At 41.8% G+C, this 25,004-nt stretch overlaps 1 protein-coding gene across 1 annotated transcript in view; it reads right to left on the reverse strand.

Annotated features, from left to right (window-relative positions):
* LOC126191328 (F-box only protein 42) overlaps positions 1 to 25,004 on the reverse strand; it is a 60,862-nt gene that overhangs the window by 35,128 nt on the left and 730 nt on the right. Inside the window, exons 2-4 of the mRNA XM_049932160.1 lie at positions 24,873 to 25,004; positions 22,051 to 22,262; positions 18,927 to 19,102 (exon numbers count right to left, since the gene is read on the reverse strand). Of these exons, the coding sequence (XP_049788117.1) occupies positions 18,927 to 19,102; positions 22,051 to 22,262; positions 24,873 to 25,004 (520 nt within the window). The remainder of the gene's footprint in view (positions 1 to 18,926; positions 19,103 to 22,050; positions 22,263 to 24,872) is intronic.

Consider the following 25,004-nt stretch of genomic DNA (forward strand, 5'->3'; position numbering starts at 1 on the left):
AACAATTAATTGGGAAAAATCACAATTTTGGTAGCAGTTGGCATCATGAGGCATTAAGTGAAACTTTACTAAATGCCTTCTCTGAAAACTACCTAGACAAATAGTTAGGAATCACATTCATGATAGAAATATACTGGATCTAATGGCAAAAAATAGACCTCACCTCTTTGAAGAAGTTCACATCGAAACTGGTATCAGTGATCATGATGTGGCTGTGGCAACAAAGTACAAAGGACAACTAAAACAAGCAGAAAGATACTTATGTTCGGTAAACTATACAAAAAGTCAGTAATGTCAAACAATTGAAAATCCAGGATGGAATGTAATAAAACGAGAGAAGGAAAGTTGCTACTCACCATATAGTGGAGGTGCTGAGAAATGATAGGCACAATAAAAAGATTCACACAATCACAGCTTTCGGCCATTACGGCCTTTGTCACCAGGAGACACACATACACACACACTCACGCAAGCACAACTACGCACAGCTGAAACTACACTGCGAGCGGCAGCACCAGTGCATGATGGGAGTGGCGATTGGGTGGAGGTAAGGAGGAGGCTGGGGCGGGGAGGGGGAGGGATAGTATGGTGGGAGTGGCAGACAGTGAAGTGTTGCAGTTTAGACGGAGGACAGGAGGGAAGGTGCAGAGGGGGAGGGGGTAAGTAGTGGAAAGGAGAGAAATAAAAATAAATTAAAAGACTAGGTGTGGCGGTGAAATGACGGCTGTGCAGTGCTGGAATGGGAGCAGGGAGGGGGCTGGATGGGTGTGGACAGCGCCTAACAAAGGTTGAAGCCAGGAGGGTTATGGGAATGTAGGATGTATTGCAGGGAAAGTTCCCATCTGTGCAATTCAGGAAAGCTGCGATTGGTGAGAAGGATCCATATGGCACACTCTGTGAAGCAGTCATTGAGATGAGAGGTATCATGTTTGGCAGCGTGTTCAGCTACAGGTTGGTGCACTTGTTTTTTGGCCACAGTTTGTCGGTGGCCGTTCATGTGGACAGACAGCTTGTTGGTTGTCATGCCTAAATAGAATGCAGCATAGTGGTTGCAGCTGAGTTTGTAAATTATATGACTGGTTTCACAGGTAGCCCTGCCTTTGATGGGATAGGTGATGTTAGTAACCGGACTGGAGTAGGAGGTGGTAGGAGGATGTATGGGACAGGTCTTGCATTTAGGTCTATTAAGGGGTATGAGCCATGAGGTAAGGGGTTGGGAGCAGGGGTTGTGTAAGGATGGACGAGTATACTGTGTAGGTTCGGTGGACGGCGGAATTCCACGGTAGGCGGGGTGGGAAGGATAGAGGGCAGGACATTTCTCATTTCAGGGCACGACGAGAGGTAATTGAAATCCTGGCAGAGAATGTAATTCAGTTGCTCCAGTCCCGGATGGTGCTGAGTTACGAGGGGAATGCTCCTTTGTGGCCGGAGTGTGGGACTTTGGGAGGTGGTGGGAGACTGGAAAGATAAGGCACGGGAGATTTGTTTTTGTACAAGGATGGGAGGATAATTACGGTCAGTGAAGGCTTCAGTGATACCCTCGGTATATTTAGAGAGGGACTGCTCGTCACTGCAGATGCAACAACCATGGGTGCCCAGGCTGTACAGAAGGGACTTCTTGGTATGAAACAGGTGGCAGCTGTTGAAGTGGAGGTATTGCTGTTGGTTAGTAGATTTGATATGGATGGAGGTACTGATGTAGCCATCTCTGAGGTGGAGGTCAACATCTAGGAAGATGGCTTGCTGGGTTGAGTAGGACCAGGTGAAGCAAATGGGGGAGAAGTTGTTGAGGTTCTCGAGGAATGTGAATAAGGTGTCCTCACCTTCAATCCAGATAGCAAAGATGTCATCAATGAATCTGAACCAAGTCAGGGGTTTAGGATCTGGGTTTTTAGGAAGGATTCCTCTAGATGGCCCATGAATGGGTTAGCATAGCATGGTGCCATGCGGGTGCCCATAGCCGTACCAAGGATTTGTTTATAGGTAATGCTTTCAAAGGAGAATTAATTGTGGGTGAGGATATAGTTGGTAACAGAGACTAGGAAGGAGGTTGTTGGTTTGGAATCCATAGGGCTTCTGGAAAGGTAGTGTTCGATAGTAGTAAGGCCATGGGCATTAGGAATGTTAGTGTACAGTGTCACTGGCATCAACAGTGACGAGCAGGGCACCGTGGTATTCCACCGTCCACCGAACCTACACAATTTACTCATCCACCTTTACACAACCCCTGCTCCCAACCCCTTACCTCATGGCTCATACCCCTGTAATAGACCTAGATGCAAGACCTGTCTCATACATCCTCCTACTACCTCCTACTCCAGTCCAGTCACTAACATCACCTATCCCGTCAAAGGCAGGGCTACCTGTGAAACCAGTCATGTAATTTACAAGCTCAGCTGCAACCACTGTGCTGCATTCTATGTAGGCATGACAACCAACAAGCTGTCTCAATGACTGCTTCACAGCCTGTGCCATATGGATCCTTCCCACCAATAGCAGCTTTCCTGAATTGCGCAGATGGGAACTTTCCCTGCAATATATCCTACGCTCCTGTAACTCTCCTGGCCTCAACCTTTGTTAGTCACTGTCCTCACCCATCCAGCCCCCTCCCTGCTCCCATTCCAGCACTAAAAATAAATTAAGACTGGGAGTGGCGGTGAAATGGCGGCTGCCATTTCACCGCCACACCCAGTCTTTTAATTTATTTTTATTTTTATTTCTCTCCTTTCCTTTCTGCTACTACCCCCCCCCCCCCTCCTCCGCACCTTCTCTCCTGCCCTCCGCCTAAACTGCAACACTTCACTGTCCGCCACTCCCACCCTACTATCCCTCCCCCTCCCCACCCCAGCCTCCTCCTTACCTCCACCCAGTCGCTACTCCCATAATGCACTGGTGCTGCCGCTCACAGTGTAGTTTCAGCTCTCTGAGACTGCAGATGTGTGTGCTAGTTGCACTTGCGTGAGTGTGTTTGTGATTGTGTGTGTGTGTGTGTGTGTGTGTGTGTGTGTCTACTGCTGACAAAGGCCTTAATGCCTGAAAGCTATGATTGTGTGAATCTTTTTATTATGCCTATCGCGACTCAGCACCTCCGCTATATGGTGAGTAGCAACTTTCCTTCCCTCATAAAAATCAGTAGTGCAATATCTAATGAGGAACTTGAAACTTTCAACACAGCTCAGGAGCATGTAGAGGAACTCTGGCTCAAGTTTAAAAGAATAGTTGACCACACACTGGATAGGTATGAACCTAATAGAACAGTTCACAATGGGAGGGAACTTCCATGGTGTACAGTCACAGTGAAGAAACTTCTAAAGAAACAGATATTACTGCATAATGGGTGCAGCACAAAGTGTAGTGCTACAGATAGAGAGATGATACTGAGGGAAATGCATTTGGCTGTTAAGAGAGTAATGCATGATGCCTTAAACGACTACTGTAGCAGAATATTGTCAAATGACATTTCACAAAATCTAAAGAAATTCTGGTCATATGTAAAGGCTGTTAGTGGTATCAAAGTTAGTGCCCAGTTCCTAGCGAATGAGATAGACTCTGAAATTGAGGATAGCAAAGCAAAATCTGAAATGCTTAACTCCATTTTCTAATGTTCCTTTACAAAGGGAAACCTAAGAGAATTGTCCCAATTTAATCCCTATACCACTGACAAGAAGAATGAAACAAGTATTAGTGTCAGTGGTGTTGAGAAACAACTGAAGTCACTAAAACTGAACTATGGTCCATGACCCAATGGAATCCCTGTCAGATTCTATACTGAATTTGTGACTGAGTTACCCCTCTTCTAACTACAATTCATCATAGACCCCTCGAACAAAAAACTGTCCCCAGTTCTTGGAAAAATTCACAGGTCACACCTGTCTACAAGAACAGTAGTGGAAGTGATCCACAAAAATACTGTCCAATATCCTCGACATCGATTTGTTGTAGAATCTTAGCACATAATGAGGTATGTTTAACAGAGTGACTTCCTCAATACTATCTAGCATAGTTTTCAAAAACATCCATCATGTGAAACCCAACTCGCACTTTTCTCCCATGACATACTGAAAGCTTTAAATCAAGGCAACCAGGTAGATGCAATGTTTGATTTCCAAAAAGCATTTGACTCAGTACCGCATCTACACTTATTTCAAAAGTACAATCACATGGAGTATCAAGCGAAATTTGTAGCTGGATTGAGGACTTTTTGGTAGGGAGGACACAGCATGTTATCTTGGATGGAGAGTCATTGTCAGATGTAGAAGTAACTTTGGTAGGGAGGACACAGCATGTTATCTTGGATGGAGAGTCATTGTCAGATGTAGAAGTAACTTTGGGTGTGCCCCAGGGAAGTGTGTTGGGATCCTCACTGTTCATGATTTATATTATTGACTTTTCTGACAATATTAATAATAAAATCAGGCTTTTTGAAGATATTGCATTTATGAAGTACTATCTGAGAGAAGCTGCATAAATATTCAGTCAGATCTTAATAAGATTTCAACATGGAGCAGAGATTGGCAACTTGCTCTAAATGCTCTGAAATGTAAAATTGTGCACTTCACAAAAAGGAAAGAAAAAAAGTAGTATCCTATAACTATAATAGCAATAAGTCACAATTGGAATCAGCCAACCACACAAATACCTAGGTCTAACTCTTTGTAAGGATATGAGGTGCCACCCAAAATTTTCAGGACTGGTGCTGCCATCTGTTGAAAACCTTACCCTTCGACTAACAGTCACCATCACCCTCGAAGTAGTTCCCATCTGCATGTACACACCGGTCCCAGCGTTTCTGCCACTCGTCAAACATTTTCTGGAAGTCATGTTCTTTGAGGGTGTTTATCACCGACAGTGATGTTACTTGAATCCTCTCTAGAGTGTCGAACCGACAGCCTTTCAATTTGAGTTTCAGTTTTAGGATCAGTGCGAAGTCGCAAGGTGCCAAATCTGGCGAGTACAGTGAGTGGGGTACAACTGCCATATTGTTTTTTGTCGAAAAGGTCCTGGTGAGTAAGGACGTGTGACAGGGCGCGTCGTCGTGATGCAGCAACCAGTTCCCTTGACACCAAAGTTTGGGCTGTTGTCGCCGCAAGTTTTCACAGAGCCGTCACAAAACATCACAGTAGTATGCAGAATTCACCATTTGGTTGGGTGGGACGAATTCTTTGTGCACAATTTCCTTGGTATCAAAGAAAACAATGATTTTGCTCTTCACCTGTCTCACTTTTTTGGGTCTTGGAGAGCCCAAGCTCTTCCATTGGGACAATTGTTGCTTTGTCACTGGGTCATAATTGTAAATCCAGTTCTCATCACCAGTGACAACCCATGACAAGACGGTTGGATCATCAGATGCGGTCTGATGATGGTCCGTGCACACTTCAGCACACTCTGCCTTCTGATCGGCAGTCAAGATCCTTGGCACAAATTTTGCGACAACATGATGCATGCCCAATTCATCAGTGAACATTCGTTGACATGTCCCATAACCAATACCCACTTCATCTGCAAGATCTTGAATGGTTTAACGTTGATCTGCATGAACCAATTGTTGAAGTTTGGCAACAATGTCTGGCATTGTGCGGCTAGCGAGCCTTCAAGTGTGAGAATCATCTTTGACGTCTGTACGGCCGGTCCTGAACCGAGCATACCATTCAAACACATGCATACGGCTCATGTCGCACAGAATTTGATACACACGCGCTGTTCTGTTCGCGGATCCATCATAAAATCACCACACACCAAACACAGAGTATTACGGAAATCGCTGTGGATACGTGACCCATCCTAGAATATTGTTCAAGTGTGTGGGACCATACCAGATAGAACTAACAGGGGATACTGAATGTATGCAGAGAAGGGCAGCACAAACGGCCACAGGTTCGTTTAATCCATGGGAGAGTGTCAGAAAGGTACTGAAGGAATTGAAATGGCAGACTCTTGAAGACAGACAAACTATCCTGAGAAAGCCTATTAATGAAGTTTCAAGAACTGGCGTTAAATGATTACTCTAGGGGTATACTACAAGCCCCTGCATATCACTCACACAGGGATCATGAGGATAAGATTAGAATGATTACTGCACGCACAGAGGCACTCATATAATCACTCTTCCCACACTCCATACATGACTGGAACAGGAAGAAACCCTAATAATTGGTACACTGTGATGTACCCTCTGCCATGCACCTCACAGTTGTTTAACAATATAGATGTACATGTAGATGTCGTCGAGTATTAGTGAGAGGCACTTCTTAAGTGGTGCTCAATGCAATTTTTTATGGCTGCAGCTATTTCATGGCTCCACCTCAGTACAAGTTTCTTGAGATGGATCCCTGAGAAGTGAGGCAATGTTACTTCTGCCATTTTTAATACTGCTTTAGAGTTATGTCAGAGGGTAATTTTACTTCCTCCTTCAGAGGAGAATTCAGAATATAATGAAATGATGAAGTTATGCAAATTGGCATCATTTAAGCTCCAGCTTGGAGAGGATGCTGATGATATTGATGTAAGACAGAAAGAATAATTGGAAAATGGTTGCTGTCACGTAAATCATCATGTGCCTTCCACCACATAGATGGGAGAAAGCTGGGGCCAGAGACTGACAGAACAATAGCCAAGAAGGTACCATATGATGGACTAATGTATGTGATGCACACTAAGGTTTTTTTTTATATTTTTATTTTTTTTATTTTTTTAAATAATCTGTTCTAGTATATTGGCTTGCAGACAGGTTTTGAAACTGCCCTACAGAGTGCTGTGGGCATTAAAATACCGTAGTTGCAAGATCAAGTCAAACATCACTGGTGTGTGACCTCCCCATATGGAGATAGATAATGTTGTAGAGAGGGTACAATCAATCATCTATATATGGAAATTCCTGTTACAAACTTCTACGACTTGTAGAGGGGAGTGACTACATAATACTTTGAATAGGAATTCAAGCCTGGAAATGTACAGTTTCTGATCTATCAGTTCAGATGTGTAATGTGTCCTTGTCTGCTGAGGGCAAGAGAAAAATCTCAGAGTTGCTTGACCTGTTAGGCAACGGGGTAGACAGGATGACATGCACTATGTCAGATGGTCATCTGATGTCACTCAGCGTCTACCTTGCTGTGAGAACTATTCAGTGCCGATGTGTCTCCAATACAGTAAACATGATTGGTACATGTTTTTGGAAAACACAGACATGCTCCTTGTGTATGGGAAAGCTTGAGGTAATGGAAGAGCTTGGTTGGCTATATAATAAGTGATTCCCATGATGTAGCACGTCATAGCACAAACTTTTTGCCCAAGCTCCAACAAACATGTACCTTCACTGTGAGAAGTCAGGATTGTGGTGCTTATGACAATGGTGTGTGCCCAGACCTGAAGTAGGTGTACAGCATCACACTGAAGAGAACCCATCAACAAGTACCTGCACAACTGCGCGTGTAGTGGTATTATCTGGGACTATCTGCATGAGTAACAATTATATCTGTACCACTAATAACATGTACACGCTACGGGTCCAGCTGATTTTCCACAACACATTGCCTACTGTACGTGATTCCTGCACTGCTGCATCGACACGCTCCTGTTTCCATGTCGAGTTCTGATCACAGATGAATATAAGTTCACTAGGGACTGCATTCTGAATTTGCGAAACAGCCACATATGGACAAACTAAAGTCTTTGTGCCATGCATGTTAATGTATTTCAGCACAGGATTGGTATTTATGCTTAGGCTAGTATTATGTATAGTCATGTGGTTAGGCCATACCTCCTTCCACTCAAGCTAAATGGTCCTGCATATTTTCTCTTCCTACAAAATGTAATGGACCTCTTCTTGGAAGCTGTGCTACTGAATGTCCATCCGGAAATGGGGTTTCAACATAATGGTGCACTTCACTTCCCATGTGCAGTTCGGAGACATCTCAACAGACGATATGGTGAAAGATGGATAGGCCAAGTCTGTCCAATCACATGACCACCACAATTGCCCGATTTAACTATGGGCTACTACTTATAGGACTGTATGCAAAGCATAATTTACGAGACTCCTATAGAGATAGAGAATGATTTGCTGGCTTGAGTTCTGGTGACTGACTAAGAATTGAAGAGACACCAGGTGGGATGGAGAGAGTGTACAGAACACGCTTCATAGGTACTACATCTGGAACAACATTGGTGGTCATTACATTGAACTGATGGTAATCAGTACTGTTCTGTACATACAGTACTCTGGGTTCCTTTTAGTTTTGGAATAATATAAGCATGTAATGTTCAAGGATTAACACAAACAAAATATGTGCTTAAGTGATAAATGGATGTTTTGCTATGTTTCTTTTGAACTGTTACCTAATAATTTTACTCTGTCATGCCTAATTCTGTTTCTCGAGTAGGAGTGCACTAGTTACACATCTTGGGCAGAAGTGCACTAGTTACACATCTGAAGTGAAACAATCGCAGAATGGGAATGGCACATTTCCAGACCTGTGTTCCTGTTCAAAATATTATCGTACTCACTCCCCTCTACAAGTCCTACAGTTTGTAATCATTTATTTTGCTTCCAGTGAAGCACTAAAACTGTTCTCATTATCAATGTATAAACCCAATTTGATGCCCTCCCAAAGTTGGCTTCATGTTTGCAATCCAATATGCTTCATCATGTCTGAGAATAGGAGAGTAGTCTGCGAGTAATGAGCTTTCTTGTAGGGTTATATCAACAGCTGGGTGGAGTGCTGTCAAGTGTTTAAATTAAGTGAGGTGACAGAAATAACCATTACAGTACGAGTGGATATCTGCTGCACATGCTTTGTGTGTGTGTGTGTGTGTGTGTGTGTGTGTGTGTGTGTGTGTGTGTGTGTGAGAGAGAGAGAGAGAGAGAGAGAGAGAGAGAGAGAGAGTGTTTGGAGATTATGGGCACAGTGAGGTTATCAGTGCCCTTATGGACATTAAAAGAAATAAATGTGAACAAAATTATGAAAATGTTATCACACAGTGAGGAAGAAACCTAAAAAATGACACTCATGCTCTCGCTTCCACCTCACTCAAACTGACCACACAATCACCCTATCTCACACACGCTAATACAATGGAGAAGGAGTAAAAGCTAAAAGATGCTATAAATAAGATTAAAACACAAGTAAAATGACAAAGAGGCAAGACACAGGAAAATCTCACTGGCTTACCACTTACAGAAAACATGGGAGAGACAGTCGCCCTGTTAACACATTAAAACCATCTCCCTAAAATCTTGGAATAACTGTTGGGCAATTTACAAAACTTAGAAACTGTAACCACATTTGTTTGAATGTTACCTAAAATAGAGGGTAGATCTGTCAGCAAATCTGCCGCACCTGCAATGGTTGGAACGTAAAACACAGTTCAATAAAATGTGGCGTACACTGATCTGTACAATACAAGCAACACACATTGGAGGGTTCTCTTGCCAGAGCAAGAAGTTATGCATCATAGGACAGTAGCTATGTGAAGACTAGTGAGGAGGACCACATGCCATCGATGTAGGTGGAACGAGATACATCAAGGGCCATGTTATGATGGGCTTTACTAGACAAAGCTTATTGTCTGTCAATTCCAGCCAGTCGTCCTCCCACCAACGCAAGACTCTGGATCTCAACAATGAGACTATGGCATGCAGTGGGATGGCACACTGAAATAACTGATGATCACAACATTCCTCCTTGGCTGCTGGATCTGCCCTTTCATTCCCTGCAATACCCATGTGCCCTGGTACCCAGCAAAACAACACCTCCTTTCCCAGTCATAATAGTTGGAGAAGGGCATCCTGGATATTCTGGACTGCTGTACCTGCTGAGTACAAACACTGAAGAGAGCGAAGGACACTCAGAGAATCTGAACAGACAAGAAACTTAGCACTAACAGAATGTCTCATCTGCTCCAACGCCCAGAAAATTGCATATAATTCTGCGTCGAAGGCAGAAAAGTCTTGAAACACCAGACCCTGAGGACACAACCTGGAAAAACAATAGAGCGACCAACGGAGTCCCCCTCTTTAGATCAATTCGATTTGTAAATACAGCTACATAGCTGTGGTATTCATATAAAAAGGCACAAAATATCACATTAAAAACAGAATCGGAAGTGCAATCTCTCCTGCACTGCACCAAATCTAAAATTACTCTGGGCCTCTGCAGTAACCTGGGTGGCAGATGGTTAAAACCCTGGATTTGAGGTTGTACTTGCTCCACACTGAGTGACTCCAGCAAATGCTGCATGTGGATCCCAAACAGCATTGTTGCTTGTGGACGATTGGAGAAAAGGCATTCCCAAGATGAACAAGCAACAGTATGGTATGTGGGTCACAAGGAAGCTGCAAGGAAGTTACATACATGATGCAGCATAAGGAGCTGCCATCAGATCGTGAGTGATGGCTTCCCAACCTCAGCACAGAGATGGGTTATGGGGCTGGTCGTGTAAGCACCTGTGGCCAGTCTAGTCCCTCGTGGTGGATAGCATCAATAATCTTCAGGTAAGAAGGCCTTGCATCCATAGTCTAGCTGTGAACGCACAAACACCCTATAAAACTGGAGCAGACACACCCTGTCTGATCCCCAGGACCTGCAGCTAAGGCACTTTATGATATTCACTGCCTTCTGAACTCTGGTTTTCAGGTCCCTCAGGTGGGGTAACCATGATCATTTGCAGTCAAAAATGAGGCCCAGAAACCCCACTGAGTATTTAACCACACACACACACACACACACACACACACACACACACACACATTTATCTGTAGAAAACTGAAAACCCATCTTTGCAGCCCACTCCTCCAACCTCTGCTCATCCACAAATAAGGAGCACTGTACAGGACTCTGCACCACAGACCAGATACTGGTCTGGTGATGACTATGGCAAAGAGGGTAACATTTAAAACACTGCCCTGAGGAACACCGTTCTCCTGCTCAAAACTATCTGACAGCACATCACCAACTCGAGACCTAAAAAACCTCTTAGACAGGAAGGACGTATGAAAATGGGGGGGGGGGGGGGGGGGGGGGGGCATGAAAGCACCATTGACAGAGATGCACATGAATATTGTGTCGCCAAGTAGTAGCGTACGCCTTACTGACATCAAAGAATATACCGAGACATGAATATAATAGAGGGAAACATTCCACGAAATGTCTGCTTGTGTCTGTGTATATGCGGATGGATATGTGTGTGTGTGCGAGTGTATACCTGTCCTTTTTTCCCCCTAAGGTAAGTCTTTCCGCTCCCGGGATTGGAATGACTCCTTACCCTCTCCCTTAAAACCCAAATCCTTTCGTCTTTGCAACCGTTGGTTGCAAAAGCTAGAATTTTGTGTGTATTTTTGTGTTTGTTTGTGTGTCTATCGACCTGCCAGCGCTTTTGTTTTATAAATATAATATACCGAGACAGTTATGTTTATGCAGGAAATCCTGATGAATAGCCACCTCTAGTAGGATCAAGCTGTTGATAGTAGACCGAAATCTCCGTAATCCACACTGATAGTGGCTAAAGAATTGCCTGGTCTCTAACAACCAGACAGTGATGCTTAACCATGCACTTCAGGGTCTTTCCTAAACTGGTCATTACGGTAACACTCTGGAAACTACTGAGATGTGTGGTCCTTTCCTAGATTGAGGAGAGGTGTAAGAATTGCCTCCATCCGTGAACTGGGGAAGGTGTCTGTCTGCCATATAAGATTAAAACTTTCGAGGAGGATTTTTTGTGATGCCTTTGGCAAATGTTGAAGCATATAGTACTGGATTTGATCGTGACCAGGTGCAGTGTCACGAATCTCAGACAGCACTGAATCCAGCTTCCACATGGAGAAATGAGAGGTGTGGCCTCAGAACTGTCTGATTTGAAGTCCAACTTGCCCCTCTCTACAGTCACCTGACAGTGACGAAACACCGTATCCTGGCTTGCATTGGCTGTAGTTTTTGCAAAATGATTGGCCAGCGTCTGAGCGATGTCTCTAGGTGTTGTTTGGAGACACCCCTGTAACACTGCAGCTATTGTTACATGACATGTTTGCCAGAAATCCTTCTTATGGCTTCCCATACTTTTGTAGAACAAGTGGAATGATTGATTGTATCCAGGAATGCTCGCCATAAGCTTTTCTGACTCTTCTTAGTTACTCATCACTTCTTGGCTCTTGCAACTCGAAAGGTGATGAGGTTGTCTGCTGTTGGATGGCAACTGTCAGACAGCCGCATGCCTGGTGCAGATTGTTGAACTGCACTCATCTGTCCACCAAGGTACAGGTCACCTCCTAAGATGACCTGAGGATTTTGGGATCGACAGATCAGCCACATGATGGATCACTCATGTGATGTGGTCCACCGATTCCTGGATGCTGTTGTGGTGTTCAAAAACAGCCAGCTGCCTGAACAGCATCCAGTTAGCTTTGCTGACCACCCATTTTGGTGACTACTCTACAGGAAATGCTCCTTCCAGTAGAGAAATGTGGAACGGGAAGTGGTCACTCGAATGAAGGTCGTCAATGACTTCACACTGAACAGAGTCTACGGGGGCTGTAGAGCAGAAAAGGAGGAGGAGGAGAAGAGAGAGTGACAGTAGTGAAAATTTATGTCACAAACCAATGTGAGCCAGTACCAGCTGTTCTGAGCGATTGTTGTCTATTTGCTTAATTTCTGTAGGTGGCATTGGTGATTAGGGGGCCATTAGATTTACCAGATCCATCTTTCCCTTCAGTTTCTTCTTTTCTTCCTTTCTCTTCTTTTCATCTCAGGGTTTTACTTCCAGTTGGGAAATGTTTGCTCAGGTTTCTGGAACTGAAGATGAATGGGCCTATTATGGCCCATTTACACACCTTCAGTCACTGATGTCGACAAAGCATGTGGTGATGAGAGTTGTAGGGTGTGACTGGATGAAGGGGTGGGGGTAGGAAGTAGCACTCTATGAGGGGAAGACAATGTTTTGCTCAGGGAGCAGAGGTTGAGGTCCTCGAGATAAGTGTACAAGGGATAACAGCAGGGAGAACACTTTTTCCCTAACGTGGCTGGCTTCGGAGGCCTCATGATGAAGGGGTAGAGTTAGATATATTTTTTGCTATAGGCGTTACTTCCGTTATGACTTACGTAAAATTTGTTATCATTTGTACATGATGTAAGCATTCATATTCGTTTTGAGACTTGAAGTACATTAAGTACATTTCAGACTACCTAACAGATCAAAACGAAAATTTCTGTTCCGACACTGACAATGTTGAGTGTTTATGGAAAAAGTTCAAGGCAACCGTTAAATGCGTTTTAGACAGGTACGTGCCGAGCAAAACTGTGAGGGACGGGAAAAACCCACCGTGGTACAACAACAAAGTTAGGAAACTACTGCGAAAGCAAAGAGAGCTTCACTCCAAGTTTAAACGCAGCCAAAACCTCTCAGACAAACAGAAGCTAAACGATGTCAAAGTTAGCGTAAGGAGGGCTATGCGTGAAGCGTTCAGTGAATTCGAAAGTAAAATACTAGGTACCGACTTGACAGAAAATCCTAGGAAGTTCTGGTCTTACGTTAAATCAGTAAGTGGCTCGAAACATCATGTCCAGACACTCAGGGATGATGATGGCATTGAAACAGAGGATGACAAGCGTAAAGCTGAAATACTAAACACCTTTTTCCAAAGCTGTTTCACAGAGGAAGACCGCACTGCAGTTCCTTCTCTAAATCCTCGCACCAACGAAAAAATGGCTGACATTGAAATAAGTGTCCAAGGAATAGAAAAGCAACTGGAATCACTCAACAGAGGAAAGTCCACTGGACCTGACGGGATACCAATTCGATTCTACACAGAGTACGCGAAAGAACTTGCCCCCCTTCTAACAGCCGTGTACCGCAAGTCTCTAGAGGAACAGAAGGTTCCAAATGATTGGAAAAGAGCACAGGTAGTCCCAGTCTTCAAGAAGGGTCGTCGAGCAGATGCGCAAAACTATAGACCTATCTCTCTGACGTCGATCTGTTGTAGAATTTTAGAACATGTCTTTTGCTCGAGTATCATGTCGTTTTTGGAAACTCAGAATCTACTATGTAGGAATCAACATGGATTCCGGAAACAGCGATCGTGTGAAACCCAACTCGCATTATTTGTTCATGAAACCCAGAAAATATTAGATACAGGCTCCCAGGTAGATGCCATTTTCCTTGACTTCCGGAAGGCGTTCGATACAGTTCCGCACTGTCGTCTGATAAACAAAGTAAGAGCCTACGGAATATCAGACCAGCTGTGTGGCTGGATTGAAGAGTTTTTAGCAAACAGAACACAGCATGTTGTTCTCAATGGAGAGACATCTACATACGTTAAAGTAACCTCTGGCGTGCCACAGGGGAGTGTTATGGGACCATTGCTTTTCACAATATATATAAATGACCTAGTAGATAGTGTCGGAAGTTCCATGCGGCTTTTCGCGGATGATGCTGTAGTATACAGAGAAGTTGCAGCATTAGAAAATTGTAGCGAAATGCAGGAAGATCTGCAGCGGATAGGCACTTGGTGCAGGGAGTGGCAACTGACCCTTAACATAGACAAATGTAATGTATTGCGAATACATAGAAAGAAGGATCCTTTATTGTATGATTATATGATAGCGGAACAAACACTGGTAGCAGTTACTTCTGTAAAATATCTGGGAGTATGCGTGCGGAACGATTTGAAGTGGAATGATCATATAAAATTAATTGTTGGTAAGGCGGGTACCAGGTTGAGATTCATTGGGAGAGTCCTTAGAAAATGTAGTCCATCAACAAAGGAGGTGGCTTACAAAACACTCGTTCGACCTATACTTGAGTATTGCTCATCAGTGTGGGATCCGTACCAGATCGGGTTGACGGAGGAGATAGAGAAGATCCAAAGAAGAGCGGCGCGTTTCGTCACAGGGTTATTTGGTAACCGTGATAGCGTTACGGAGATGTTTAACAAACTCAAGTGGCAGACTCTGCAAGAGAGGCGCTCTGCATCGCGGTGTAGCTTGCTGTCCAGGTTTCGAGAGGGTGCGTTTCTGGATGAGGTATCGAATATATTGCTTCCCCCTACTTATACCTCCCGAGGAGATCACGAATGTAAAATTAGAGAGATTAGAGCGCGCACAGAGGCTTTCAGACAGTCGTTCTTCCCGCGAACCATACGCGACTGGAACAGGAAAGGGAGATAATGACAGTGGCACGTAAAGTGCCCTCCGCCACACACCGTTGGGTGGCTTGCGGAGTATAAATGTAGATGTAGATGTAGATGTAGATGAATCGTTTGAAAGTTTCTTATTCTTGTATTTCATGTTCTTTTTGAAGAGATGGGAAGTTGGCGAGCGGGGCAAATGCTCTTCCCCACAGTTCATACAAAGCAGTGGTTTACCCACCTGGAGTGTTCTCATGTATAGCATTTAAAACAGTGTGTATCTAGCAGCATGAATGGTTTGGTATCACATCGACAGACTAGTACCTTTACTTTCTTGGGGAGTATGTCATCTTCGAAAGTCAGAATGAATGCTCCAGTGTTTGTCCTGTTATCCATTGGGACTCACTGGACATGATGGACACAGTGTGATACAGTGTTTGCATTAATACTGGTCTGCTACTCATTTTATTTATTGAGGAGAACTCTCTGCACTTATCTTGAATTTGTTTTACAAATATCAATTTTTTTATATTCAAGAAAGATTCACCGCATGTTCTGCAACTGACCTAGTTTTGGGGGGCATATTTTTCTCCTTGTCTCTTTAATCAGTTGCCCTCCTATGGTGCAGCAAAGGGAGGAAATTCTTGCAATTCTATCTTATCTTTCGGGGAGACTGCTGAATGTCTTGAGACTGCATGGAGTCCCTGTGGTCCAAATATGACAAACACATAAAGGCATATATAGCACAGGTACCACAACCCATGCTACAGCAGTGCAGGTTGTTGACTAAGGTGGAATTTTACATCTGCACTGTTGTTGTTGTTGTGGTCTTCAGTCCTGAGACTGGTTTGATGCAGCTCTCCATGCTACTCTATCCTGTGCAAGCTTCTTCATCTCCCAGTATCTACTGCAACCTACATCCTTCTGAATCTGCTTAGTGTATTCATCTCTTGGTCTCCCTCTACGATTTTTACCCTCCACACTGCCCTCCAATGCTAAATTTGCACTACTGAGAAAATTTTGAAAATTGGAGGGTCGAACTCACTAACAGGGATCATACTTGATTTGTCACACAAAGACATACGATATAAGCCAAAGAATTGGAATTGTGACTGAAATTAGCTAAGCCTGCATCAAAACAGCCATCATGGTGTACGGGTCAGAAGGGAAGGATAACCAAGGGGGAGGGGGAGAACAGCAGCATAGGGTAAGAAGATACGCAACAATGGCTTGGGCCCTGTGTTCACCACACTTACGCTCACAAGTACGACCTGAAATCTTGAGGTGGGAGGGATGGAGAAGGGAGAATTTCTTGAGACTGCATCCCTTGTAGAACTATCACAAGGCATGTCAGTTGTACAGTCTTGCAGGTTGTTTCCCCACTTTTTTGCAGATGTGGAGGTATATCTCCTTCCTTAAGTTAAAGACATTCTGTCACTCTGCCATTTCTTGGGACTGAGGAAGGGGGAAAAAAACACCTCTGCAACATAGCTCAATATGTGATAACATGTATGAAATATTTTTCCTCATTTATGAACCATCCCATATGGTGGTAATTTCAGTAGAGCATACTCAAAACCAGACTAACCAGTGAAAGGGTTCATTTTCCTTGGGCCTCTGGGGAAAAGGCTATATTGTCAATAAAACATCAGCAATGGGAGATCATTAACAGTTACTTGATCATCAATTTGAATTTCCTAACAATTTTCTAACGATACAAGGACAGAAGTTCTTTTGCACTATCTGATGGAAACACTGTTGACAACTAAAGACTGGATAGCCGACAACATATTTGTTGACAGCTATTGTTATATTTTCAGAGTCACAATATCGGCATTATACTGTCAAAGCAGAAAGCCTATTAGCAACAAATCATCATCTGCATCTACATCTGTTGCATCTTCTAAGTGTTCTGTCAATAAAATGTGGTCTTTGGTTCGCCTTCTCCAAAACATTTTCTGTGTGTCCTTTCCCATTTAAGTTCTTCATAACTGTGATTCCCAGGCATTTACTTGAACTTAAGGGATTTAGATTTGACTGATTTATCATGTAACTGAAGTTTAATGGAGGCCTTTTACTATTCAGGTGGATGACCTCTTTTCACTGATTAGGGTCAATCGGCAATTTTCACACCGCAGTTTGTTTTGATCTTCTGATGGCTTTACTAGATAAATGACAGCAACATCTGCAAACAAACTAAGATGGCTGATCAGACTGTTTCCTACATCATTTTATAGAAAGGAACAGCAGAGGTCTTATAACACTACACAAGGGGAACGCAAGAAATCACTTCTGTTTTACTCAATGATTTTCCACCAACTACCATGAACTGTGACTTTTCTGACGGGAAATCATGAATCCAGTTGCACAACTGAGACAATATTCCAAAAGCACGAAATTTGATTACAAGCCCCTTGTGAGGTATAGTGTCAAAAGCCTTCTGGAAATCTAGTAATACAGAATATATTTGAAATCCCTTGTCGACAGCACATTTTCTGTAAGTAAGGAACTAGTTGTATTTCGCAAGAATGATGTTTTCTAAATCCGTACTGACTGTGTGTCAATAGACGGGTCTCTTCAATGTGATTCATAATGTTCAAATGCAGTACACATTCTAAAATCCTGATGCATATCGACATTAATGATACGAGCTTATAATTTAGTGGATTACTCATACTGCCTTTCTTGAGTATTGGTGTGACCTGTCCAACTTTCCAGTATTGTGGTATGGATCTTTCGACGAGCGAATGTTTGTATGTGATTGTTAAGTATGGAGCTGTTGCATCAGCATATTCCAAAAGGAATCTAACTGTTATTTTATTAAGTGATTTAAGTTGAATCACTACTCTGAGGACATCTACTTTTAAGTTACTCATGTTGGCAGCTGTTCTTGATTTGAATACTGGAATATTTACTTTGTCTTCTTTGGTGAAGAAATTTTGGAAAGCTGTGTTAAGAAACTCTGGTTAACAGCACTGTCATTGATAGTATTTCCATTGCTATCGTGCAGACAAGGCATAGATTTTGACTTGCTGCTAGCATACTTTGCATGTAGCCATTATCTTTTTGGATTTTCTGCCAGGTTTCGAAACAAAGCCTCACTGTCGAAACTATTACAAACATCTCACACTGAAGTCCACAGTAAATTTCGAGCTACTGTAAAAGATCGCAAGTCACCAGTCTTGGGGGTTGTGTGTTCTTTTAAATTTGGCATGCTTTTTTAGTTGTTTCTGCAACAGTGTTCTGACCTCCTTTGTGTACCAAGGGAGATCAGCTTCATTGTTTTTTAATTTATTTGGAACAAATCTCTCAATTGCTGTCAATAATATTTTTTTAATTCAAGCTACATCTGGTCTAGACTTATATCATTAATTTGGATGGAGTTGAGATTGTCTCCCAGGAAGGCAACAAGCGAATTTTTGCCTGCTTTTTTGAATAGATATATTTTTCATTTAATTTTGGAGGATTTAGGAGTTCCAGTATTCAGTCTTGCTACAACAACCCTGTGTCCACTACTCCCTGCAACTCTGTTAATGCTCAGTATTAGCTCATGATTATGTAACTTAATTAACAATTAATTAAACAAGAATGCATTTATCTTTAATAGAAGGTGATCACGTCACTAAATAAGGAGGACTCTGCTGTCCTGTTATGCAGTCATTATTTTCAACTTCAATTATATAAAGACACTTCCAAATAGCAAAATCATATGTGATTTCACACCATAACACTGTCAAAAAGCTGTGAGTTCTAACTTAGCATTTACATGATTTATTACTTTGCCCCATAGAAGGTGGTAGTGATTTTCTATTACCTCACATATTGTCCTAATGAATGTGTCTTTTGCAGTCCACCAAAAACCACCATTGTTTCACCAAGGACGGAAGCAGAGTGACCAGCCATTGCAGGTGGTGCAGTAGTACTATTTATGGCTCTCCATCGATTGCAGCTGATATAGTAAATATGTAACTCATTGAAAAGTCGCCAGCCCTACAAACACAAAAGACTTTTCATGCAGTTTATCAATACTCAGTACCAAAGTTCTTTAATTATACAGAAAGGGAAATTTGTACACATACTGAAACTTTAAATGAATAATGACACTAAGGTTAAATTATTAAAATGATATTTTCCAAAAACTGATAGAACCATAGGGGGCACAAAATTTACAGCTGTGGTTTCCTTTCTGTAACATTAATATGACATGATGTAAGAAAATGATGTGTATTTTAAAAGACTGAACATAGTAAAATTCGCTGACAAGGAATGTCTGGTAGTAGAGAAGCACTATCACACCAGCTTGTTCAGAGAAGCTATAGAAACAAAAAAACATGGGAATGGCTTCAACAAGAAAGAAAAAATGAAATGCCGTGTGACGAGGGCCTCCCATCGGGTGGCCTGGTGCAAGTCTTTCGATTTGACGCCACTTCGGCGACTTGTGCGTCGATGGGGATGAAATGATGATGATCAGGACAACACAACACCCAGTCCCTAAGCAGAGAAAATCTCCGACTCAGCCGGGAATCGAACCCGGACCCTTAGGATTGACAGTCCGTCGCGCTGACCACTCAGCTACCGGGGGCAGACAAGAAAGAAGAAAGACTTGGATCCTGGTTTCCCGTGCTGCAGCGAATTACCGTGGCAGGTAGCAAGAGGAGAACCGCACCGGAAATGACCGCAGAGAAGACCTCTGACTTTGGCGTGCCAGGTGCATATAGTCAGCGGCTGCGGGCTCGGCTCCAGTTCACCACCCGCTACTGAAAATTCTTCGCTTTGATGATAAAGGCACCTGGGTAGAAAGAAGTGACAAATTTGTGCCACTGCATGAGGCATTTCAGGAATTGAACGGAATACTCCCAGGACTTCAGAATTGACATCACAGTACAAATGATGAAATAGTATGTCTTTTCAGATGTTGTTGTCCTTTTAAAGTTTTCCTCAAAGACAATCCTGGAAAATATGATATACCTGTTAGAATTCTTAGTTGTGCAATTGACCAATACAAAATAAAAATGGAAGTGTACCCTGAAAAAGGCAGTAGATCTGTCTGTGAACGAGGTCCTTTTGAGATTGTGAAGAGACTGATGGATCCAACAAAGAATACAGTCTACAATATCACAACTGACCGTTCCTACACTTCTGTGGAATTGGCGGACATTCTGTATGAAGATTAAAAACTTGTATTGGTTGGGACAGTCAAATCCAACAGAAAACACATACTACAAGAACTTAAGATGACAACAGGCAGAGAGTTTTATTCCTCCAAATTTGCACTCACAGATCCATCTACTAAGATGCCTCCAGCAACAGGTCTCTTACATAACAAAGGAAAAAAAAAATCTGTTGATGTTGTCAATACAACATTGTGATGCAGGAGTAGAAGTTGATACACCAAAAAAGAAAACCCATATAAACCTATACTATTATTCCACAATGGGAGGAGTGGATGTCATAGATCAATTGGCTAAGACATACTGTACAAAAAGGGGTATGAGAAGATGGCCACTGTCATGTTCTACAGCCTACTTGATATGGCTGCCATAAACTCATACACACTGTTCAAGATGAATGTGCCTCAGTGGAAGAAAGAGAAATCAAATGCCAGAAAACTGTATCTCCATGACTTAGGCCTTGAACTTTTGAAACCATATGTAGAAGAGCAATCCAAGGACTTGAAAGTGCTCCAGTAGCCTATTACTTGCACGATCGGAGAGACCCTTGGATCAAAAACTAGAGGTAACAAAAATTGCTGCAAATGAAGGAACCAACTACGAAAGCAAATGCTACATATGCTTGAAGAATGCAAGTAACCAGAGAGCCTGAGACAACATCACAAAAACCAAATTAACGTGTGGAAGCTGTGGTCTCCATCTGTGTAAGACTCATTCAGAACGAATCATTTTGTGTGCAGGAGGTAAATGTCATCTGTAAATGACAGTATTATCTCCAAATGAAGAGTGTGTTTTGAAAGTTTTCCATGTATCATAACTATATTTGTACAACTGTTTTTATTTCTGTTTTTGATACTTTCTGAATTGGAGAAAACTGTGTTATTTAGTTATTAGATCAGAGGGTGCTTAGAAACTTTGGACAGACTGTGTATTTAAGTACAAACTGTATGTTTCTAGTTTATACAAACTTTCATTGTTCAAAATTTGACCACTGTTGCTTGTAATATTCACACTATGTGCTCAAAAAATTATGTTTCTGGTTATATTGTCACTATTTCCTGTTAAACTGATTTCACATGGGAAACAAAATTATGTAAAATAATAAGTATTACAGAACTTACAGCTTATGTAACATGAGCAAAATTTTGCCTTGGGTAGTGCCCATGTAACCTAAAATAGCTTGGTGCTCTAGGATTAAATGGAGATGCATTTAACAAATGACGAAAAGTAGAGCCGAATTTACAATTTTAATCTATCATCATGTAATTTATTACTTTACCAGAAGGAAAAAGGAAACTGGCATTCTGTGTCTGTCTGTTGATTTCCAGTGGGGTCATCTTTCTGCTTTTCCTAACAGAATGTAAGACTTCGCATCAACATCATCTGATTCTACTGTTGCAGTTTTTTATCTATAGCTAAATAGAAGTTACTTTCTGAACAATCACCATATTTGTTCTACTTGATCATGTGATATCTTTCTCAAATTGTCATTAAATCACTTCACCATGTTAGACTGAAGTGGTTTCAAGATTTCTACTCTAGCCCTCCATAACTGAAAGATGAGAGAACCACAGCTACAGAAATGTGTGATTGCATAGTTAACAGTGTCCAGTGAACAACTGCTGCTTTTCATTTTCTTTTACACTTTTTTTTCTGCTTTACTTTGTGTGAGAACTCTATACTAAAATGTAATTAGGCAAATCAGAGATTCAATATGACTGCATTGAGTAAATTATGGACATTACAGAAACTGTGATATATACTTACCTGGTGGAGTGGATAAGGAGATGGATGAGTCCAGCCTCCAAAGAGGATTAAGGTATCCTTATAACAAACAATTGTAGCACATGCCTTAGGTGAAGGATACGACCCCATAGTTAGAGGCCTCACCCATTGCCGCTTGTCAAGATCAAGTCGCCATAAGTCATTAAAAGTTGTGCTTGTGGAAGTACATCCGCCAAACACATACATTGAATTGCCTAAAACAGAAGAACAAAGGACTTTGATGTTATGTGTTGCTAGTGGCTGATCCAGTCCCTTACAACAATGCAATAATACAAGGCAGAAGATGAAGAGAGGTGGGAAGAAGAATTTAGGTGGATGGTACACATAGAATGATAAAAGTATGTATATATTTTGGAAGTGAGGAGGGAGGGGAGACAGTTTGAAACAAGGTGAAAGATATAACAGGTAAAAAAATAATAATAATAAAAATAAGTTAAACATATATCTGCCAGACTACACCTATTTAAAAAAAAAGCTGTTGTGCCATGTGCAATGTGTTCACAATTTCATACTTGCTTATTCAAACTAAAAGCATGTTTTTTGTGTGTGTTGACAGTCACTCTACCCCAACAAGAGAGAAAACGTGGCTGTAGATCACAAACTCAGAAATCTGTTGTGGACAACAGATACCTACGTAACCAAGTTTCATTTCAATGGCTGGCACAGCACTGCAGCACTTCTTTAGGGCTGCCACTGTCTGCTCCAAGTGTACTGGCATCTACAAAGCTGTTTACAATGTGGACATACTCCACCAAAGGGCTGAAAGATACATCTCTCTACCATGGGCTCAAAGATGCTGATAGTCAATAAAACATATTTTCCTGAAGTTACATTTTCTTTTCGACTCTAGAGAGAGTAAAGCTTGCATGTTATGTTATAAAGGTGAATGTTCTCTCAAAGAATGTTGCACCAGTTAGCAAAATTAGGTCTTAAATATGTCATATATTCCTGTGACAAAACACTACATAATTTATTTATCGAAATTTAATTTATTTTTGTATGATTATTAATTAAAATAAAAATGTCTTTTTATGAAAAAAGTGTGAATAACTATTCATTATTTAACAATGCAATTAGCAACAAATACACAATTCAAGTACAAGTAAAAATTAAATGTTGCTGCTGGCAAGATCGGAACCAGTGGCTTTGTAATGACAAGACTTATACAGTACACACTCAGTTACCACTAGTTCTGTTCAAATGCTTGAAATGTTTTATAGCTTACAATTCTTGAAAGCCAATGAAAGTGATTTTTCAGTTTTTTCAGAAGTGTGTCATGCAGCTGTAGGAAATTTATCTCTGGGCAATGAGCCCTTCATATGATATGAGTATGAAGAAAATCATAGGGGACCACTCCCTAATGTCCCATTGTAAAATTTAGTTCTTTAGTGTACCTTTGGGCATATATGGAACTGCATCCACTAAAGGCACAGACAAGGTTCCCAGAAAAAGAAAGAAAGAGAGAGAGAGAGAGAGAGAGAGAGAGAGAGAGAGAGAGAGAGAGAGCTCATCTGAGATAAAATTCCATATTGGGATGCACTGTGCTGAGTGGAACATTCACTTTAAAAAGAAGGGTTTTTTTTTTTAGCAAAAAATGCCCCAAAAGCCATGAGCAACATCTTACCACATGGGAACTTTTTTTTTTGTTTTAGAATGGTAGACAGTGGTCTTATATCAATATACATTTTTTTCTTAAGCTCCCAAATTACATTGATTAATATGGGAAAACGGAGCTTATGGATATACAAATGCCATTTCTTTATGGTCCTGAGTATCCCCACCAAAGCAAATGAAATCAATGAGATAAATGTCTGAGTTGTCACTTTAACATAGCAAAGGTCTCATTTCAACTGTATGTAAATTCATTAATAAAAAGAAGCAGTATTGGGGAATGGAAATGATCTAAAGACAAAGTGTTCTGACTGACAATAGGGCTGGTGCTTGTTCAAGATAGGAATACGACTGAAACTTTATGACAGATTGAGGCTGGGTGCACACAAACTCAAACCCGAGTCCTTGTCTATCACAGGGAGTGTTCTTACTAAGGCCTGAATGTACAGACAAGCCTCACAATTCACCTCATGGTCAAGCCTGTTCATCTCTTTTTCAAACACATCAGCTGAAGAGTGAAATTTTCATTCTGGAAAGAAACTGCAGACCTTAGCTAGCCAGTCTCCACAATGCACTATAACAGACTCTTCTCACGGGAGTGCTAGTTCTGCAAAGTATGCAGGAGAGCTTCTATAAAGAATCAAAAGCAGGTAGGCTGAAGCTGAGGGACAGCCTGCAAGGCATATTTGAACAGTTCAGTCAGTAAGGTAGTTCTGTTCCCTCAGGTTTTCTCGACACAGCTGACTAACAGTGTGCTCCCTGGCATACAGTTGAAGACAATGTCCTGGGTTCCAGAGACAGCTTGCAAAGTGTAGACTAGCAAGGAGAGCTGCTTCAAACCAGTCTTTCAACTGAAGATCACACCAATAACTATAGCTCCCTTATGTATTGCTCCCATACAGTCTTTAAAGACAAGATTAAATTAGTCAAAATTGTGGCACAAGTTGGCATTTTCTCATACAGAGAATGTTGAAATTTTAAGGCAGTTGCTACATTACACTGATAATTCTCTTTAGATTCTTCTTGTCTATTTCAGAGTAGCCTAGTCAATGGTCCCAGATATACTAAAAAATACCATACAAGTAAATATATTTTGTAAAGCCAAACAAACTGCAGCAGAAAGGTCTGAAAAACAAAGAATATGACACCCTTCACGAGAGTTCTGCCACTATAACAAGTGAAGTCCATCATACCACAAAAGCATGCAGAATGTGAATATCTTTTGGTAATAGATGGTGTGTACGCCTCAGGAGTTAATTCTTCACATTCTATGAGGAACTCCGTCACAGACCGATTAAACTTCTTCTGTGTATGGCGAATAACAT

The sequence above is a fragment of the Schistocerca cancellata genome, chromosome 6 (assembly GCF_023864275.1).
Source record: "Schistocerca cancellata isolate TAMUIC-IGC-003103 chromosome 6, iqSchCanc2.1, whole genome shotgun sequence".
NCBI classification, from domain to species: Eukaryota; Metazoa; Arthropoda; class Insecta; order Orthoptera; family Acrididae; genus Schistocerca; species Schistocerca cancellata.